A 19594-nucleotide genomic window follows, 5' to 3' on the forward strand; every position below is an offset into this window, starting at 1 on the left:
GTTACATATGCTTCAGGTTACATACGCTTCAGGTTACAGACTCCGCTAACCCAGAAATAGTACCTCGGGTTAAGAACTTTGCTTCAGGATGAGAACAGAAATTGTGCTCTGGCGGCGTGGCGGCAGCTGGAGGCCCCATTAGCTAAAGTGGTGCTTCAGGTTAAGAACAGTTTCAGGTTGAGAACGGACCTCCGGAACGAATTAAGTACTTAACCCGAGGTACCATTGTAGGTCTTTCCCCATGGATCAGTTGCAGAGACTGAAAAGTCCCCAACTCCCCACAGCTGTCTTAAGTCCCCTCCTTTCCAGGGCTTTTTCCAAGCAACCTGAGACTCTGTCTGCATGAAGTCAACCTGTGCTCTGCCCTTTGCATGCCTCTTCTGGTTATGGGAGTGCCAGGGGGAGGGAAGCTTGTTGCAGTAGGAAGGGGAGACATCAATGATTCTTCACCAGCCAGACTCATCTCTGCCCCACAGATCCTCCCCCCACTAAGCCCTGTTACCTCTTCAGTTTCCGACACCTCCTCTCACTTTTCTCCCTTGTCTCACCACCACTTCCTCGGCCCTGACCTTTCTTCCCTAGCTGGTTCCCCCACCTGGTTCCCCTAGTGCTGTAAGGCAACATCATAAGCCCCAGTGGCATTTCCCACTCCTGCAAGGATCGGCTTCCTCTGAAAACTCGACACGTGTTTGCACCATTCACACGTGTATGCAAAACTCCTTAGGCGTGAAAGAGCCCTGAGAGTGGGAGAGGAGGAAGCTCGCAAAAGGAGAAGCCGAGCTTCGCAGTTTCCCTTTGCAGGCGGACCCTGGGGCAACAGGGCAGAGAGGGCTCTTCCCACTCCGACGAGCTGCTCGCCAGCCTCGCCACTTGCAGGACAAACTCCCGTTGGCTCGAGAGGTTCCCCCTCCCGGTTGCAGTGGGCAGGGCTGGAGCAACGTGGCGCTGTTCGGCCCCGTCCACTAGGGAGAAGAAGAAGGGAAAAAACTTCGGAGTCCCGGAGACCCCGTAGGGGAACTTCAGCTTCTTCAGCCCCGATGGTCCGATCCTGCATCTTCCCCTCTTCCCGGAGCTGCGCTATTTCTGCGGGCGGCATTTCCGTCGCTGCCCCGGCGTCCGAGCCGCGAGCTCCCGATCCGGCGACTCCTCGCAAGCAAGAAGAGCCTCTGGCGCCGGAACGCGGAATGCGCCTCCTTTCCAAGCTGCGACCGACGGCAGCCGAGCGCTAAACTGCTGCGCGTCTCCGGGCTTGGCTCCGGGATTTCTTTTTCGCCTGCTTGGTCAGGCCGGGAAGCAAACTTTCGAGCTGAACTCTCTCTCCCATCGCCATGGGTAAGTGCAAGACCCTCCCTGCTAGGGACACAGAGTGGAGGGCAAAGGAGACTGTTTTGTTTTTCCCTGGCTTGCTTCGTGGATGGAGGAGGGGAAAAGCACAGCAAACTTTTCCCACTCGACTGCTTAATTTAATATAGATAGATAACAGGCCTAGCAGTTAGCTGTCTCCCTTAAGCATCTTCTTATTTTCCGTCCTGTCTTCTCCAGACTCCACCCCTGTGGTGGATTAAGACTCTCTAATGCGTATGTGGGTTTGCAAGAACGCTTTAAAGAAAGATGCTCTTAGCAGAGGATTAAAAAATAATAATAACGGTGCTCCTCCTTCGACTTTCAGGTTTAGGGGTGAAAGGGGCTAAAAAGTAACCAAGAATTCCACAGTTCAGAGAAAAAGCAGACGTAGTTTTCCTAGTTAGGCTGTAGACCTTTGCTCTGAAAGTCGTGGCTTTTCAGAGTAAGTAGAGCTGTTCGACCTATGTATATTTATTTGGGAGTGTGCCCTGTTAAATTCAGAAGAACTTACTTCTGAGTAAGCATGCAAGTCCTGAACATTTTTACTTGAAAAGTTGTCCTGCTGAAAGTCATGGGCCTTACTTCCAAGTAAATATGAACAAGCAGGAGAAAGCCAATCTAATGGTACATGCTTTGTGGAATTAAACAACTCTCTGATACTTGCCCAAGCAAAGTGAGGCCTCTGTTGTACTTAGCATTCAGTATGCATGTTTGTTTAGCAATGGAGTCCCTAAGAAGGTTGGATAGCGCCTTGCTTGCCTCCTTCTGGCAAATCCTGCAGCCAAGTTGGTGTCAAACGGTATTGCTCTGCTTTCCTTTGGACCACATCAGCAAGGGGGTCGGGGGGGGGGTGGTCTTGTCATCTGGGCAGCCAGGGACTTACTCTGGGGAGGTCACTTTGGTGCTGCTAACACAGCGGTTTGACTCCTGGAGGTGCACTCCATTGCCTCTTGAGACAGACGGATGCCAACAACTCCTTGGAACATTGAAACCAGAATGAATTTTGGTGCATGCACTGCTGGCGCCATTCTTTATTTCAAGTTGGTACATCAGTTTGAATCCCCTCTCCATGACTACATTTTATAGCGGGAGGAAAATTCAAAATAGCATGCAATATCTTTCTGGAAGACTGGAAAGGTGGAGAGAGATGGGTGCGCATGTTCAGGACAGCATTCTGCATTTCATTTTTTTAAAATATATTTTTTGTTAAGTTTTCCATATTTTATTACATTTCAGTATCAAAAAATAACTTAAGACATTGCTTAAATAAAGCATCGACCTCCTTCCTTCCCTCTAACAGACTTCCATATTTCATTACCAATTTCTCCACATTCCTAAATTCACTTTTTTTACCTTAAATCAATCTTTTAACAATCACCTACTTATAAGTAAATCAGCTCCTTAATTTCCCTTTACCAAACATTTCAACTTAAACCTACAAACGTATTCAACTGTTTGCAATTTTCTTTCATAGAGTATAAATTTGCCCCAGTCCTTTTGGAACAAATCAACACAGCGATTTCAAATCTTCCCCGTCAACTTCGCCAACTCCACATATTCGACTATCTTTACTTGCCAATCTTCCAATGTGGGGAGTTCTTGTTGCTTCCATTTCTGGGCCAGGAGTATTCTTGTGGCCATTGTTGCATACATGAACAAATTTACATCTTTCATTTGGACTTCCTCAATTAACCCCAACAGGAAAGCTTCTGTTTTTTTGCTGAAATGATACTTAAATATCTTCTTCAATTCATTATATATGGTATCCCAAAAGGCCTTAATCTTGGAGCATGGAGCATTCTTTATTTCAAGTGGAAAAAAACCAAAACAAAACCCAGCTGGATCCACACCTGTTTTCAGGGGGAGTGGGGAGAGGAAATATTCAAAGCACGTTACATACTTCATTCCCAACTTACGGGGCAATCCTAAACATGTTTATTCAGAAGTAAGGCTCACAAAATTCAGTGGGACTTAGGGAGCTGTTGGTGGCCGGGTCTGGGGAGGCAGATTGCTGCACCTACCTGGACCCCCGATGCTGTTACAGGGTCAATGAAACCCAGGACAGCTCTTTCAAGACTTTTTGCTGTCTGCCAGCAATAAGGATCCTGCCTTACGCAGCACACCCACCCACTCACACATTCCGTAAGCAGGAGGAGGAGCTCTTTGCTAGCTGTGATGTGGAAAGCTAACACAGGTCAATAGAGCTGTTGGACGGGTGTACTTCTGCCCAATCCACACACCCCCCCCAAGCCCAGCACAAAGGGAGTGTGGTTTGTTCTGCCATACTTTAGGAATAGGATTGTGCATAGCGTTACATCCTTTCAGAAGGATTGCAATATTGGGGTTGGTTTTAGGAGATTAGAGCTAAATCAAGAAATTGTGTGGAGATTTTATTCTGAACATTTTATTCTGTTCTGCTGTGTGTGTGTGCATGCAGAGAGAGAGGGGGTTGTACTTGCCACTCGCTCCAAGCTTTATGGGTAGGTTGGCTGTAAATCTCAGTACAGTGGTACCTCTGGTTAAGAACTTAATTCGTTCTGGAGGTCCGTTCTTAACCTGAAACTGTTCTTAACCTGAGGTACTACTTTAGCTAATGGGGCCTCCCACTGCCGCCGCACGATTTCTGTTCTCATCCTGAGGTAAAGTTCTTAACCCGAGGTACTACTTCCGGGTTAGCGGAGTCTGTAACCTGAAGTGTTTGTAACCCAAAGCGTTTGTAACACAAGGTACCACTGTAGTCCTTAGAACAGTGATGGCCAAACTCGGCCCTCCAGCTGTTTTTGGACTACAACTCCCATCAGCCCTAGTTAACAGGACCAGTGGTCAGGGATGATGGGAATTGTAGTCCCAAAACAGGCTGGAGGGCCGAGTTTGGCCATCGCTACATTAGAACAGAGTCCCATGGGAAAGACCCTGATGTTGGGGGAAATGGAGGGCACAAGGAGAAGGGGACGACAGAGGACAAGATGGTTGGACAGTGTTCTCGAAGCTACCAGCATGCGTTTGACCAAACTGCTGGAGGCAGTGGAAGACAGGAGTGCCTGGCGTGTTCTAGTCCATGGGGTCACGAAGAGTCGGACATGACTAAACGACTAAACAACAACAACAACACCTTAGAACAACTCTGAAATGTCAAAATAGATAGAAACTTCTGAAACAAGCATGGGCCTGTTTATAGTCCAGAGAAAGCAATGCCAGCACCCTACCGCAGAGGCAGGTTTAGGGAAGCACAGCTGGTTTGCCCACTGTCATGGAACCAGCTGGGGAACCACCAAGGAAAGAATTCTCAGAGCCAGGGGGTTGGTGGTGGGACAACAGTGTGTGGTCAGAGGGAGAAGACTGGGAAGAGGAGGGGGGGGTCAGAAGCTGAAGAGGTAACAGGGTTCAGTGAGCAGGAAAAGTCTGTGGCAAAGGGAAGTCCAGAAGCAGAAGCAAGAGAGGAGGGAAACCAAGAGGCAGAGAGGAGTCAGGTTGGTGAAGAAGCACAAGTATCTCAGCCTTCTGCTGCAACAAGCTTCTTCCCCCCACCCCAATCTCCCAGAACCAGAAGAGACATGAAGTGGGAGGAGCAAAGGCAGACAGGCAGACGCAGTCTCAGATTGCTTGGGAACGACTTGGGAGAGCAGGAGACTTCAGCAGTTATGGGAAAGTGGGGACCCTCAGTCTCCACAACTGCCTCACAGGGGCAAGACCTACTGAAGAAGAGTTGCTGCATTCATTTGGCCTGACACTCCTGAGCCGATCCTGTTTTTCTAATAATTAATTTCACCTGCTCCATGTCATTTGTCGCTGGCTCGCTCCTGGCGCCAGCACTGGGCGCTGAGTCAAGAGGACGTTGTAGGGGGCGCTGCAACAATGACGAACAGCAGAAGGCGAGAGGCAGGGGGCGCCGGATTTTGGCATCACACGGGGCACCACTGAAATTTTAAAGGCCAAAGTCTGCCACTGTTTTTGGGCTTCCCCATAGGCATCTGCCTGGCCCCTGGATAGGACTTTGGTTTGATCCTCAGGTTTTTATGGACTCCTGCCACAGACTTCATGGGGATCATCACTATAGCTTTGCCAATTATCTCCCCAATCTCTCTTTCTCCCACTTTCCTCTTAATACAGTGACTGATTTGTGAGTAACAGGCTGCATGTTAATCAAAGCTCACCAAACATTAGCAGCCAGGAAAGCAATGGGAATTAGAGGAGGATCTAATTGAATCAGTCACGGCATTCACAGCAGCGCCGTCTGTGCCTAATACAGTTTGCAGGTAGGAACTAATGAACCGTCCCAGTTTTCTGCAAAGCTCTTTTACTCTCCCTGAATAAATATTGCTTCTAATTGGCTACCTATAGACAAGAAATGTTTGCGGCAGCATAGGCAGCTGTACAGATGGCAGAATTTTTGCAGCGCTATGTCAGGAGGGGAATAACAAATAGAGGTAAGGCACTAAAAATAGCTTCATAAGTGCAAATCTACTTATTTAACAACAACATAAAAATAACATGAGATAACAGACTGTGCCAAATGTATTCAAGACTGTAAATATCGTTCCACCATGAGAAATGTTTTCAATATTATTTCCAAAATATTTGCACTCTTTTGGATAGCATATTGAAGACAAAGGGTATTATTGTTCTTAAAGAGATAAAAAACAGCAACTTCCCAGCCTAAAGCCATTGAAAGGGTGAACACAGAATGAAACATAAGCTCTACGGACTGTAAAGTTACTCAAACAAGCTCTGAAACAATAAAACCATCCACAAACACTCTGGAACCAATGAAGCAATTTCATCAGATGAACGACAGAGTTACACGTCAGGGAAAGCCTTCCTAAACAAATATGTCTTCAATAGACACCTAAACACCATCACGCTGGGCACCTGTCTGATTTCACCTGGTGATTAACTCCAGAGGGCTGGAACTGCAACACTAAAAGCCCAGTTTCTAGTGCACCTGCTATGTGGCATATGATATTCTCAGCAATGCCTCTTCTGAGGAGTACAGTTACTGGACAGGATAAGGCAGTCCCTTAGAAATCCTGGGCTAGTCCTAAATTGTTTAGGTCTTTAATTACTAATTGCACTGAAACCTTGAACTGCCCCAGTAACATATTGGCAGCCTGTGCAGCTCTTTTAGCAGAGATATTCTATGGTGTCCACAGGGTATTCCAGGCAGCAATCTATCTGCAGCATTCCACAACAGCTGCAGCTTGCAGGTTAAGCCCAAGAGAAGCCCAACGTGGAGTGTGTTGCAGTAATCCAGGTTTGAGATTACCAATGCCAAGATCACAGTGGCCAAGCTATCTCGGCCCAGGAATGACTATAGCTGTCTTTCCAACTGAAGCTGGTAAAAGGCAGTCCTAGCCACTAAGACTACCTGTGTCTCAAGTGACAAAGATGAATCTAGGACATGGGTAAGCAAACTAAGGCACGGGGGGGCGGATCCAGCCCTATTGCATTCTAAGCCTGGCCTGCGGATGGTCTGGGAATCAGCGTGTTTTTACATGAGTAGAATGTGTCCTTTTATTTAAAATGAATCTCTGGGTTATTTGTGGGGCATAGGAATTCGTTCCATTTTTTTCTTTCTTCAAAATATAGCCTGGCCCCCCACAAGGTCTGAGGGACAGTGAACTGGCCCCCTGCTGAAAAAGTTTGCTGACCCCTGATCTAGGAGCACCCCTGGTTCCTTCAGAACACCCAGACCCATTCCGTCAGAGAGTAAGCCTGCAATCTAGTGTACCAGAGCCCTTCTGGGTTCCATGGGACAAACTTATCAGCAAATAGGTATACAATGTAACTTTTAAGTGTTGTGCAAAAAAAGAGGAAAGCTTTGTTTCGCAGATTCTACCTGACATTGTAGCTTCTTTCAAAGAGTGGTATCTGATAGTGTGCATCTGCTGAAGAATGGAATCCTACCATGGAATAGGAGAGGGAGGCAATATCTGGTGATTCACCCTTCGTTCTGCATTCTCTTGAATGCCCCCATCCATAGGCGCCGACTCCATGGGGCCTGAGGGGGCTCGAGCCCCCTCAAAAAATTTTTTGGGGGGGCTCAGCCCCCCCAATAATCTCGGGCGCCCTTCCAGCAGAGCGCCGCCGCCGTCCCCCGCCTCCTCCCCACCTGCTCCCTCGCCAGCCAGCCAGCCAGCCAGCCGCGCGCCCTAGTCGGAGAGCCCCGGCCGTCCCCCGCGAGATTAGGGAATCCCCGGGGGCGGGGGCTCCTGCCTCGCTGCTTCGCAGCACCACCGCCACTGCCAAGGCACTGCCGGGGGGAATTTCCTTCCTCCTGGCCCCCGCGAGAACAGGGGAATCCCGACTGGCCACACCTCCCAGCCAGCCGATTGGCTGGCTAGGGGGCGTGGCTTGCCCAATTTAGGGCCGGAGCCACTTTATTTGCATATTCATGAGCTTATTTATTATTCATGAGCTTTCCCGGGCCCCCCCAATATTTTTTATAAGTCCGCGTCCCTGCCCCCATCTGCTCCAGAGGGTTAGAGGACACCAGCAGACTGACACTGTTGGATCCTGCTCAATAGTAGTAGCTCAACAAAAAAAAAGAGCTGGCACCAGGTACTGCATACCTGCTGTCTCAAAAGTGCACAGCGGTCCACATACCGCTGGCAATTACTTGGTTGGAGCAATGTGCCAAAAGTGCTTCAGCCATTGTAGTTCATCAGTGATGGTGCAGTAATAATCTCTTTTAATGGTGCAGGTAACGGTTGGCAGTGTACTCCACTTGACATAAGCTGCTGCTGCTATATATAGTGTGGTATATGGGTGCATTCTGCATGCTGTCATAAAACTGTGCTGCCAGCAGCTTTCTGGGAGTCTTTGCCAGCTCCACCTGGGACCTTCTTTGCCAGCTCCACCTGGGACCTTCTGCATGCCAGTGGTGTGTGGCTAGTGGACTAGTGGGACTAGGCTAGTCCCCTAAATGTTCCTGATAAATTAAGAGTATTGAAGTTATAAGGTTTTGAATAAACATACACAAATTTATTGATTGTTAACATAATAGACAGATGATTTAAGGATCTTGAAAATTGGATAATATGCAGAGAATAATATGTGTTGAAAAATCAGAGAGAGGAACTGAGGGAAGTCTCGGGGGGAGGGAGGGTTCCTTTTGGGGGAGGGGGGAGGGGAAAATGGGGGGGGAATGAAAAGAAGATGATATGTTTTGATAATTTGTTATGTTGAAATTCTCAATAAAAACTATTTTTTTAAAAAAAGAGTATTAAAGTAATAAGACCTGGTACCCCCTTCCCAAATCTTGGGAAGCTTCTGCCTGGCTTAGGGAGGGAGGTGTGATGCTCCAACCAAGAACCCTCCTGCCACCTTCCCCAAGCCTGCCTGGCTTTGGGAAAGAGGCAGGAGGACTCCTGTTATGTACTGAGTTGAATAGGATCCAAAAGGCAGCAGTCTGATTGGTCCTAGAACAATAGGATTCAGAATACAGCAGTCTGATTGGTCCTAGAACAATAGGGTCCAGAATGCAGCAGTCTGATTGGTCCTAGAACAATAGGATTCAGAATGCAGCAGTCTGATTGGTCCACAGGAGCCACCCAATCCAGCTCCAGGTGGAAGTGAATCCGCAACCAGATTGGCTTACAGGTGAATCCCGGAATTAGCCAATCACATGGGGCCCTTTGTGTAAATAATGTATATAAAGCAGACATTCTGAGGGAACTTCCATTCCTCCTCACCACTAAGAGCTAAATAAAGAGCATGAAATCCGCTCTCCACTCTGAGTATATTTCAGCTCCATTATCATTTCAGACACCTGGTACCTCTTTCCCAAAGACCAGGAAGCTTTTGCCCAGCTTAGGGAGGGAGGCACGATGCTCATGCTCGCAATTTCAGCCGCCCATCCCCATTGCCCTCGCAAGCAATGCTCCCTGACTGTTCCCATACCAAAAAAAAATCACTGCATGCTGCTGGCTACAGCCCTTCCCCAAACAGAGGCCTGTGGTAGGCAGGACTCTTGTGTTTTCATCATGGAAAAGGGTTTGAAATGTCCCTGATGAAACTAGCCATTAATGAGGCTCCTGTGCATTTGGGCAGGATTAGACATGGGATCATAGAATTGACATCGTGTGCTGGAACGAAGCGTGGCAATGAGATGAGTTGAAGCAGGAGGGTAAGCATGGCAAAGTGCCCAGAGGTCTGTTTCCAGCTTCATGGAGAATATATTAGACAAAGCACCAGTCATTTTGTTTACCTGAAAGAATTCCTAGCAGGTAGGAGGAAGTGACACAGATGTTTGCTGTTCTGTGTACTGAAAGCTGTAACAGTAACGCATACCCACAAAGACATATGTAGGACTCTCCTGGCTGGCAAGCGTTGACAGCTGAAAGTGAGGCAGCAGAACTGAGACACCCGACAGGGGAATAGGACTGGCTGGTCTGGCTTTCATCACTGTCACCCAGAAGGTTTTGCATTTGCAAAAATAGTCTCATGCTGTTCCCAGCATTTTTTTAAGTACAAGTTTGCGGCAGGGAAGAAGAGAGGGACTTGCATGGCTCGGAGAGTCATCTGGGTGAGACAGAAACATTTGCTACACGGAGATGGCTTCAAAATGTCTCCCCGTGGCAGCCATCTCCACATGTTAAATATTCAAGAAGAAGAAGAGTTTGGATTTGATATCCCACCTTTCACTCCCCTTAAGGAGTCTCAAAGCGGCTAACATTCTCCTTTCCCTTCCTCCCCCACAACAAACACTCTGTGAGGTGAGTGGGGCTGAGAGACTTCAGAGAAGTGTGACTGGCCCCAGGTGACCCAGCAGCTGCATGTGGAGGAGCGGAGAGGCGAACCTGGTTCCCCAGATTACGAGTCCACTGCTGTCCATTGTGTGTCTCGCTGTGTGTTCTAGGGGTTTTCGCCCAGTTCATGCTGAACACCCACAGTTTGCTACATGGAGGCAGAATCCACAGACAGCAAGCCCAAAGTGGCTTCCACACGTCACTCATTTTATGAATTCAGGCTTTTAGGAAAGAGGCAAAGGCTGTTCACTGTATGGCGGGGGCTTTTCAGACAAGATGTTCCTAATATGTGACACCCATAGTCTCATTATTTTAAAAGCTGGTTTGTGCTAATAATATTTAGGAATGCTAATGCTTAGCATTTCTGTAGTGCTTTAGATAATGACATTGCATTCACATAGCACTTTGTGTAAGTTAATCTCTGCAACTCCTACAATAATCCTGCAAGGAAGTCCATATTTCATATATGGGCTGAAAGGCGGGAGCTCAGCTTAGACCAATCAGTGGCAGAGAAAATATTTGAATCTGGACTTCCTGATTTACAGCTAAATCTGCCTATGCTACCTCTGATGTGTACTGAATTTTTCCCTATTAAGAGATTCCTGCCTCTTGCACCTGCTTTAGCAAGGATGCTTCTGTCTGGATTAGTTAACCAAATTAGATTTGCGTTAAATTGGTAATACAATTACTGTGTGTTGAAGTTCAATATTCAGTTTCATTTTCTTAGCTGGTCCCAATCCAGCTAAAGTTTACTACGACTTGATTGGAAACAATGGGACTAGTGTGGATTGATGCCTGGGAATCCCATGTTTACTTTGTGAAAAACAATTGAACCAATATTCCATTTTTGATGTGGTGGCTTTATTGGTGCTGTGCTAATTTTAAAAGCAGAAAAAATATCCTTCCTGGAGTCAGCAAAGCATGTTACTAGTTACAGATTACAAGTTCAAATGGACTAACTGTGACTTAACAATCGCTCTGTTGAGTTATTAAGGAAGATATCATCTTGTTTGCTAAAAGAACAGGGCACACGCTCATAAAGTGTTTGAGATACTAATTTTGTTTGTGCAGAGCGTGACTGAAGCTATATATTGCTAGGCTTTAGTATATTGTTTGCTTAAGGAACAGGTCCGCACATTTGTTTGCACATGCAGATCTTAAAAGTTCTGTTTTATATGCTCACACAGAGAGATTCCTATTTCCTGTAAAGGTGGATGAGAAACACCCTGACACCTCATGAGTACTCTTCTTTCTTTACAGGACATGCACTGCTGGTTCTCCTGTTATCCTCAACCGTCTCACTCCTTGGTGGGCTGATTTTTGGTTATGAACTTGGAATTATCTCAGGGGCCTTGCTGCAGCTACAAGTGGAGCTCCGTCTTAGCTGTTTCGAACGGGAAGTCCTTGTGAGTTCCTTGCTCATTGGGGCTCTCTTGGCTTCTCTGGTTGGCGGGATCTTCATTGACCACCAGGGAAGACGCAAAGCAATATTGGTCAGCAATGCCATTCTGTTGTGCGGCAGTCTCGTCCTTACACTCTCCGGGTCACTTGTTTGGCTAGTGTGCGGACGCGTGACCGTAGGCTTCGCCATCTCTTTGTCCTCTATGGCATGCTGCATATACGTCTCAGAAATGGTGGCTGCCCATCAACGAGGGGTGCTGGTTTCCCTCTACGAAGCTGGCATCACCGTGGGCATCTTACTTTCCTATGCGCTGAATTACATCTTTGCGGACACTGCCGAGGGCTGGCGGTACATGTTTGGCTTGGCCATTGGCCCGGCAGTCGTTCAGTTCCTCAGCATCCTGTTCCTCCCAAAGAACTCTGCGAAGTTAAACGTTTGCTACAGCGAGACTAGCAAAAGCCTCATTCAGCAGCAAAAGAATGAAGACGTCATGCTGCCACCAGGCCCTAGGGAGAAGAGTTACTCTTTCGTGGACCTTTTCCGCTCCAAGGATAACATGAGAAGCCGAACTCTGGTTGGCCTAGGATTGGTGCTCTTTCAGCAGTTCACAGGGCAGCCCAACATCCTTGGCTATGCTTCCACCATCTTCCGCTCAGTAGGCTTTCAGAGTGATTCCTCTGCTGTCCTGGCTTCCGTCGGCCTGGGGGTGATGAAGGTCATTGCGACTGTTGTTGCAATGGCTTTTGCAGATAAGGCTGGCAGAAGAGTGCTGCTGATGGCTGGCTGCATAGTGATGGCCTTTTCGGTGACTGCTATCGGCCTGACCAGCTGCTCTGTTTCATTAGAGATGGCCAAAGACTGTGAAACGCTCCCAGGTTCCAATGCCACTTCATTCAGCTCGGCTCATCTCCCTGGAAAGTCAGTGTCCTCCCATCCAGCTGTGTCTTACTCCCTCCTGGCATCAGGTGGCAGTGAAATGCAAATGGAATCAACTTCAGCCATCACGAGGCCTGTAGGCTTGACCAGGACACTTGCCACCGACAGAAAGGGGGAGAGGATGACAAACACTCCACACACCGGGCAGACCCATTTTCTCAATCAGTCCGATAAAGGAAAGGGACAAGATACCAGCTCATCTTTGGGCGATGCTCCTTCAAAGGAACACCTGCTTCTAAACTGGATCACACTGCTAAGTTTGATGGCTTTTGTGAGTGCATTCTCAATTGGATTTGGACCAAGTAAGTGAATTCCCTTTGCTTTCACATTCCTACCTAATTCAGCCCACCCGTCTGCATGGACCTGACTGTGTGTGAATGTGTTTCTGCCTTGACCAAGCAGCTGTGGGCACCAAAATTGAATGAGTACGGTAAAAATAAAATATAAGGATCCCATAAAAGTGTCTTGTTACTAAGCACCCCTGGAGCCTTTTACTTGCCTCCTGATATTTGCTCATAAGAGGGGTCACTCCTGTGAGTTAACAGAAAACTAGTAAAAAAAAATATTGCAAGCTAGAAGCATTTCCTCCTTCCTTCTGCTTTCTTTTCCCCTGCTACCCTGGTCACTCCATTGCCCATTTCCCGTAATCTTACTAGGACTTCTTCCTCCACTGCTTTTTAAAACATTCGCCAGCTGGGAATGTTTGGCTGGGAATGAACACCTAAGCCAGGCTTCCTCAACCTTGGCCCTCCAGATGTTTTTGGCCTACAACTCCCATGATCCCTAGCTAGCAGGACCAGTGGTCAGGGATGATGGGAACTGTAGTCTCAAAACATCTGGAGGGCTGAGGTTGAGGAAGCCTGACCTAAGCTGACTCTAACCATTACTCCTCATCTTCATTTACCCGCATAGGTGAAGCTGAAAAATGCCAAACATGGCTAGAGCTGGTTCATGAGGCACTTCATGGAAGCTGATCAGGTGAAGCAGGTATAGAGCACTCTGCAATCTGATTGGCTGTTGGGCTGGCGAAGTGGAGAGCTTTGTCTCTCCTTTGCCAGCTCAGTCAGCTGTGGAGTAAGTGGCTTAAGTTCCTCTCTGGCTAGTATAGAAGTCGATTGGGCTGGCAAAGCAGAGTGCTCAGTCCCTTTTTCATGAATCCCAGTAGCTCCCTTGGAGGGAATTCCATGCTGCACTCACCTGTGTGAAATCCCTGGCTACCAGTGGCAACCAGGCAAATGGTTAAAGACAAGACTGTTGTAGGTGGAAACTAATGTAATCAAATGCCGCGCTGTGTGTAATTTCAGTGGTGTCCTCCCATTCTCACTCCCAGGATGAAGGGCAGTCAAGGAAGAGGGAAGAGGGAGTTTAAACAAAAATGTCACCCCTGGCAGCTTGCTGCAGTCTTGAGGGAGAAATACTAGGAGTGGCTCAGGGAGAATAGTAGAACTTACATCCAGCCCTCTCTATGGTCATTGGAGATGTCCATTGCTCCTTTTGAGCATGTGACGCTCCCTTGGACCATTGTTCCATTTAGCCTGCATTGTCTACTCCAAGATCTTGGGCAGATGTCATAGTCTGCTTTACTTGGAGTAGACAAGATCTTGGGCAAACTGGAGCAGCTGGGGATTGAACTCTGAATCTTCTGCATCCAGAGTACAGGCTCTACATTTGATATATGGGGCCATTTGTTTCCTACAATGGTTGTGGTACCTAGGGCTTCTCCCACTTGTTTCTGAAATATTTCCTTCCACCTACGACGTTCCAGGAAGTAGCAGTTCCGGCAGAATCTTATTTACATACCTGGTTAGGCAAACACCTGGAAATAATCCTTTCAAATACATATGCAAGAGTTTGGCAGGCATGTTAATTATAATGCACATGTTCGCATGTAAAGCTTTAGGCAGTTTTCAGTGGTGGTAGGCTGCTGTAACTCGCAAGGCGACCTGAATGCATTTTGTGTGGCTGCTCCAAGCACATTCACCATAACCTCAACAAACTGGTACCCATGTTGGTCATTCAGCAGCCCTAGAAAAGGTGGGTCTAAATGGACATGGTCTTCATTTATCACTGTTTATAAAAGAGCTATTTCAAGAAAGGTGGAAGTTGAGATTGCTGTTTTTCATTATTTGGATCTAGAAATACTACATTGGGGCAACCCAGTCAGATGGGCAGGGTACAAATAATGGAATTACTACTACTACTACTACTACTACTACTACTACTACTACTACTACTACATGTGGCTTATGCAATCCATATGCTTTTTCGTAGCCTGCCCCAATATAAGACATGAGGGGCAAAAGATACAACCCAGAGACTGGATTGGAATGCGTCTTTGTCCTCCAATTCCACATTTGTTTAACTGACTGATTTGTTTATTTTCCCCACTGATCATGAACTTGCCTAATAGTGGACCAATTTGATTTAGACATATGAAACTTCAGGAAACCTAGTAAGGTCAGAAAGTGGTTTGGAAGAATTATGACTTCCTTTGTATGGTGTATATGCATACTTTTCTTTGCCTCGTTAAAAAATGGATTTCTCAGTGCTTTCCCCCCTAGAAAAATAGGTACCAGTACTCACCATGAAGTTGTTACAGGAAGTGCCACACTTTTTAACAACAACAAAAAAGAGGTGCCAGTACTGCATAACCTTGAGTACCCCTTGGAAAAAAAGCACTGCCTGTATGTCCCAAAAGCAACAATCCTTCTTTCAAACTGTGTGGAACTACCATGTCTCTTGTTAATGCTTGGTATGTTGAGAATGAACCACAGTGAGCTTTGGCCTTATGTGATGTCCCTTCTCCTTAGGCACAGCTGTGAGAAAGACATCAGAAGCTTTCACTTAAGATTTCACTTAGCCAAGTTTAGTGTATCATCTGAACCTGACAAACCATGGTTAATGTTAACTGGTTTATATGAAACAAGCCAAACTCAGACCAAAATTAATTTTAACCACAGTTTCTTGTGACATTTAAACGTAGTCATTGTCTTCATTCCGGTTAGTTTGAATCTTCTGTGTGTCTTTGTCGCCCAGCCCAGCAAATCCTAACTTTCCATCTACATCTGAAGCTTTTCCCAAGTTGGTTCTCTGCTACATTTGTACAAAACCATGGCTTGGCGTTTTCTCTTTGGTTTCCCTCCATCCTCACCCTGTTCCTCTGCTTTCCCTTCTCCTGCCACAGTGACGTGGCTTGTTCTCAGTGAGATCTACCCTTGCAACATTCGAGGGAGAGCCTTTGCCTTCTGCAACAGCTTCAACTGGGCTGCCAATCTGCTGATCAGTCTCACATTCCTTGACCTCATTGGTATGTATGGCCATTGCTTGTGTTTGATATTCTCCGCAGCTATTTGCTTCAGAGCAGGGCTGATTGCAGGTATGTGGTTAGGCTTGTATCCTGCTCCATCCTCAGTTTCTCCAGAATACATTACTAGACAGGTTAGAATGTTAAACTTATAGTGGGTTCAAATCCTTACTCCACCATGTAGCTCACCTTGGGAAGAACAGTGGGGGAAGGAACCATATGCTCCTTGGAGAGAGCTAAATATAAAAGAAGCTAAATATAAAAGAAATTATAATAATACAGTGGAACCTCTGAACTAGAATGACTCCGTTCTCAAACATTTCGGCTCCCGAATGCCAAAAACCTGGAAGTAAGTGCTCCGGTTTTTTAACGTTCCTCGGACAAAAACCTAGCTGTTGGCTAATTGGAAGCTGCGCCTTGGAACTCGAACATTTTGGAAGTTGAATGGCCTTCCAGAACGGATTATGTTCGAGTTCCAAGGTTTCACTGTAACAACGGCAAATGTCTGTCTGCTGAACTGCTGTAAAGGGAGAGAACCCATCTTGAATTTTCATAGAATCATAGAGTTGGAATAGACCACAAGGGCCATCGAGTCCAACCCCCTGCCAAGCAGGAAACACCATCAGAGCACTCCTGACATATGGTTGTCAAGCCTCTGCTTAAAGACCTCCAAATTTTGAACCAGGTGGATGGGATGCGGCCTGCTCTGGATGATGTTATTGTCAGGAGTTCAGCCTACACTCGAGTAGGACCCTGGCAGAGACACATGCCCGACTGGCATGTTCTCTCCCTCCTGGTCAATCATTCGGGAGCTTCAAAAGCTTTCTTCAGCCCGAACATCACAGCAACCGATGCCAACCGACACCGGCACACTTAGGGATCCGCAGAGTTTGCGCATCATGCGTAACAGACCTCAGCAACTCAGCATTTTGGCTAATCTACTTTATTTACATATAAACACACATAGAGCACTGCAACATGGCTCCCTCTCTCTCTCTAGCATCAGAGAAAAAACAAAGGACAATAGTCCCACTTCACAGAACACAGTAACACAAACATCCTGTCTCCATCACTTCCCACTCCGTGGAGTCAAAACATATACTGTCATGTGAAAGACAACAATCCCATGACTGCAATCACGGAGCAGGAATTCTAACATCTACACTCCCCCTGAAGGAGCAGGTACATAGCTTGAGGGTACTTTTGGATCCAGTATTGTTGCTTGAGGCCTAAGTGGCCTTGGTGGCAGGGAGTGGTCCGGCAGTACCCCTATCTGACAGGGACAGTCTAACTTTACAGGTAGCTTGTAGTTCTGAATGACCAAAACATCTATGCCAAGAGTTGACATGCTTTGTAGGCCCATGGGATTTATGAGCAAATGCTGTGGGCACTACCCCTCCAGGTCACTTGTCTCCCCCATTGCTCCCTGCACAAAGAGACAGTAAGAGAGAAAATGCACAGCATACACATACAGTTCCCTTTTCCAAGATATGTAGGTAAAAGTTGGATCTGGTGGACTTAATCTGAGCATTGAGAAGCACTTAGAGCTGAAAGAGGAAGCGGGAAAGAGTTTCAGTCTTCGAACTTCCTGCTTCAACTCTTAAGTACTTTTCAAGGAAGATTAAAATTAACTAGCCTCCATTTCGCCTCACAGCCAAGGGGGCAGTGAATTGGAAGAGGGCTCAAAGATTTCATGGGCACCGTGGGAACACCATTGTGCCCACAGGCACTGCACTGGTAATCCCCGTTGAATGCTGTGAAAGATGAGCATTATTTACCTACTGGACCAAATTCCTGCCTATGTCACTGTGCTTTTTCTTGGCCCAACTGCATATTAATAAGGTAATGCACACCACTGTTCTGAGAATATACCACCCTTCATTATGTCCAAGCAAAAGTTCTGTCTTGCCACATGTTAATCGTGTTTTACTACTGCTTGCAGATGCCATAGGCTTATCATGGATGTTCCTTCTCTATGGACTGGTGGGAGCAGTGGCTGTTCTGTTTGTTTACCTTTTTGTGCCCGAAACCAAAGGACAGACTCTAGAAGAGATAGACCAGCAGTTCTCAAAGAAACGGTAAGTCCTGAAGAGGCCCCTTCCACCTGCCTTGCCCCACCCCCTGGCCCTGGGACTCCTCGTAAGGAAGCTGGTCCTGGAGAAAGAACTGTGAGGGGAGAGACTCCATCAGGCAAGGCCTCTTTCCACCTGCCTTGCCCCACCCTCTAGTCTCAGCTTCTCAATTTGTATTGTATTATTTTATGTACTGTGGCTTGCCATTGTTTTATTGGTTATAGTTTAGAAATTATTTATTGTAACTGTTGAGTGGATTTCTGTTTAACTTTTATAAGTTATCATTATTATTAAATACTATTCTAATGATGGTTGAATGTTACTTTTTTGATGTAGGTTGCCTATTTTAAAGTTATGTTTTATTATCACATTTTTGTATTGCATTAGATTGTTATAAGATGTACATTTTTGTTTCTTCAGCTTGTAAACCGCCTTGAGCATTGTAAGATAGAAAGACGGTATACAATTTAAAAATAATGATGATGATGTTTGCTTGTTGCACAGCTTGGTCCACAATAGCAGTCAGTGCCAACACTGGTTTAGACATATGTACACAGGACTAGGCTATCAGTGGTTGTGGCTTCTAGTCATGGTGGCTGTGTTCTACCTCCATTGATGGAGGCTGTTTGGGTACCATTTGCTGGGCACCATGCGTGGGAAGAATCCTGTTGCAGTGAGGTCCTCTTTGTGGGCATCTGGTTGAGCATTTTGAAAACCAAGCGCTGAACTAAATGTGCCATTGGGCTCTTATGCTCTTACAGTCATTGCAAGACTCTTTGAAATCATGTTGCTGGGAACATTTGGGGGATACGCACATGAGCCATCCACACTGATCTCTCTCTCGTTGTTTTGCAGGTTCCTGCAAAGGGGCACATTTGGGCAAAAATTGTGGAACAGAGGAGAAATCCGAATGCGTGCTCATTACCAAAGAGTGGACCATCCTAGTGCCTCTTGAGAGATAAGCCAGGCATGTTGCCACTTGTGCAACTTTCTACACTGTTGGAAGTGTTATGAGGACTTGCCCGAAGCCAAGGGTCCTGGATCATTCCTTGAAAGTTCTGTGATTCATTTGGGTGACAGCACAGGGTTGCTGTTTTAGGTGTTTGTTGTGCATAGAACCTAGAAATGTTCACCCCTTGGTATCTTGGAGGAACCGTAGCTGATGTTCCCCCAGCAGTTTGAAAAGACTTTTTTAAAAACACTGATAAATAAAGCATAAATTGGGGTAACAGGACTCTTGCTGTGTCTCACTGTGGAATGACTGAATATCTTACAGCTTGATGCACCACCCATTTATACTGAAATATATGGGTCTGTATTTAGCCTTGATAGAAATTAACACCAATTTGACTTCTAGTGCCTTTGTAAAAAAGAAAGGAAGAAAGAAGAATTTCAATTTTTCTCCAGCCTTTACAATTATGATTTGGATGGGAGCTGTTGCAAAGACCTTGTAAGGTTAGTGATGTTGAAGCATGCTTATGTCTACTCAGCCTCACTAGCAAAGCCCTAGTCAGGCACTCTGTACCCAAGAACATGCCCACTGAAACCTCCCTTCTTGATTCAGCAGGTGTTCCAGGAACACCTCCTTGCAAAACGTGTGATTGGCATCAGTCTAAAGGACCATTAAGCAGGTCCAGGTGTCAGTCAGGGTTTGTGACTTTGTGGAGGGAGTCCTTCATACATACATACTCAGTTGGCCATGGGGGGTTGTTGGTGCTGTGCATACTGGCCATGTGTACACACACACACACACACACACACACACACACACACACACACACGTGTGTTC

At 46.5% G+C, this 19594-nt stretch overlaps 1 protein-coding gene across 2 annotated transcripts; it reads left to right on the forward strand.

Moving 5' to 3' along the window:
* The first annotated feature begins 761 nt into the window (after positions 1-761).
* SLC2A10 (solute carrier family 2 member 10) lies at positions 762-19034 on the forward strand. Of its 2 annotated transcripts, none has more exons than XM_028735098.2 (5): positions 762-1332; positions 11352-12731; positions 15614-15736; positions 17676-17811; positions 18661-19034. In XM_028735098.2, the coding sequence occupies exons 1-5, from the start codon at positions 1329-1331 to the stop codon at positions 18758-18760; spliced, it is 1743 nt and encodes a 580-aa protein (XP_028590931.2). In that variant the 5' UTR covers positions 762-1328; the 3' UTR covers positions 18761-19034. The 2 variants fall into 2 exon arrangements, with proteins under 2 accessions (XP_028590931.2, XP_028590930.2); XM_028735097.2 differs by lacking the exon at positions 762-1332 and adding an exon at positions 5708-5771.
* The last annotated feature ends 560 nt before the right edge of the window (positions 19035-19594 follow it).

This window comes from Podarcis muralis, chromosome 5, assembly GCF_964188315.1.
Source record: "Podarcis muralis chromosome 5, rPodMur119.hap1.1, whole genome shotgun sequence".
Taxonomy (NCBI): domain Eukaryota; kingdom Metazoa; phylum Chordata; class Lepidosauria; order Squamata; family Lacertidae; genus Podarcis; species Podarcis muralis.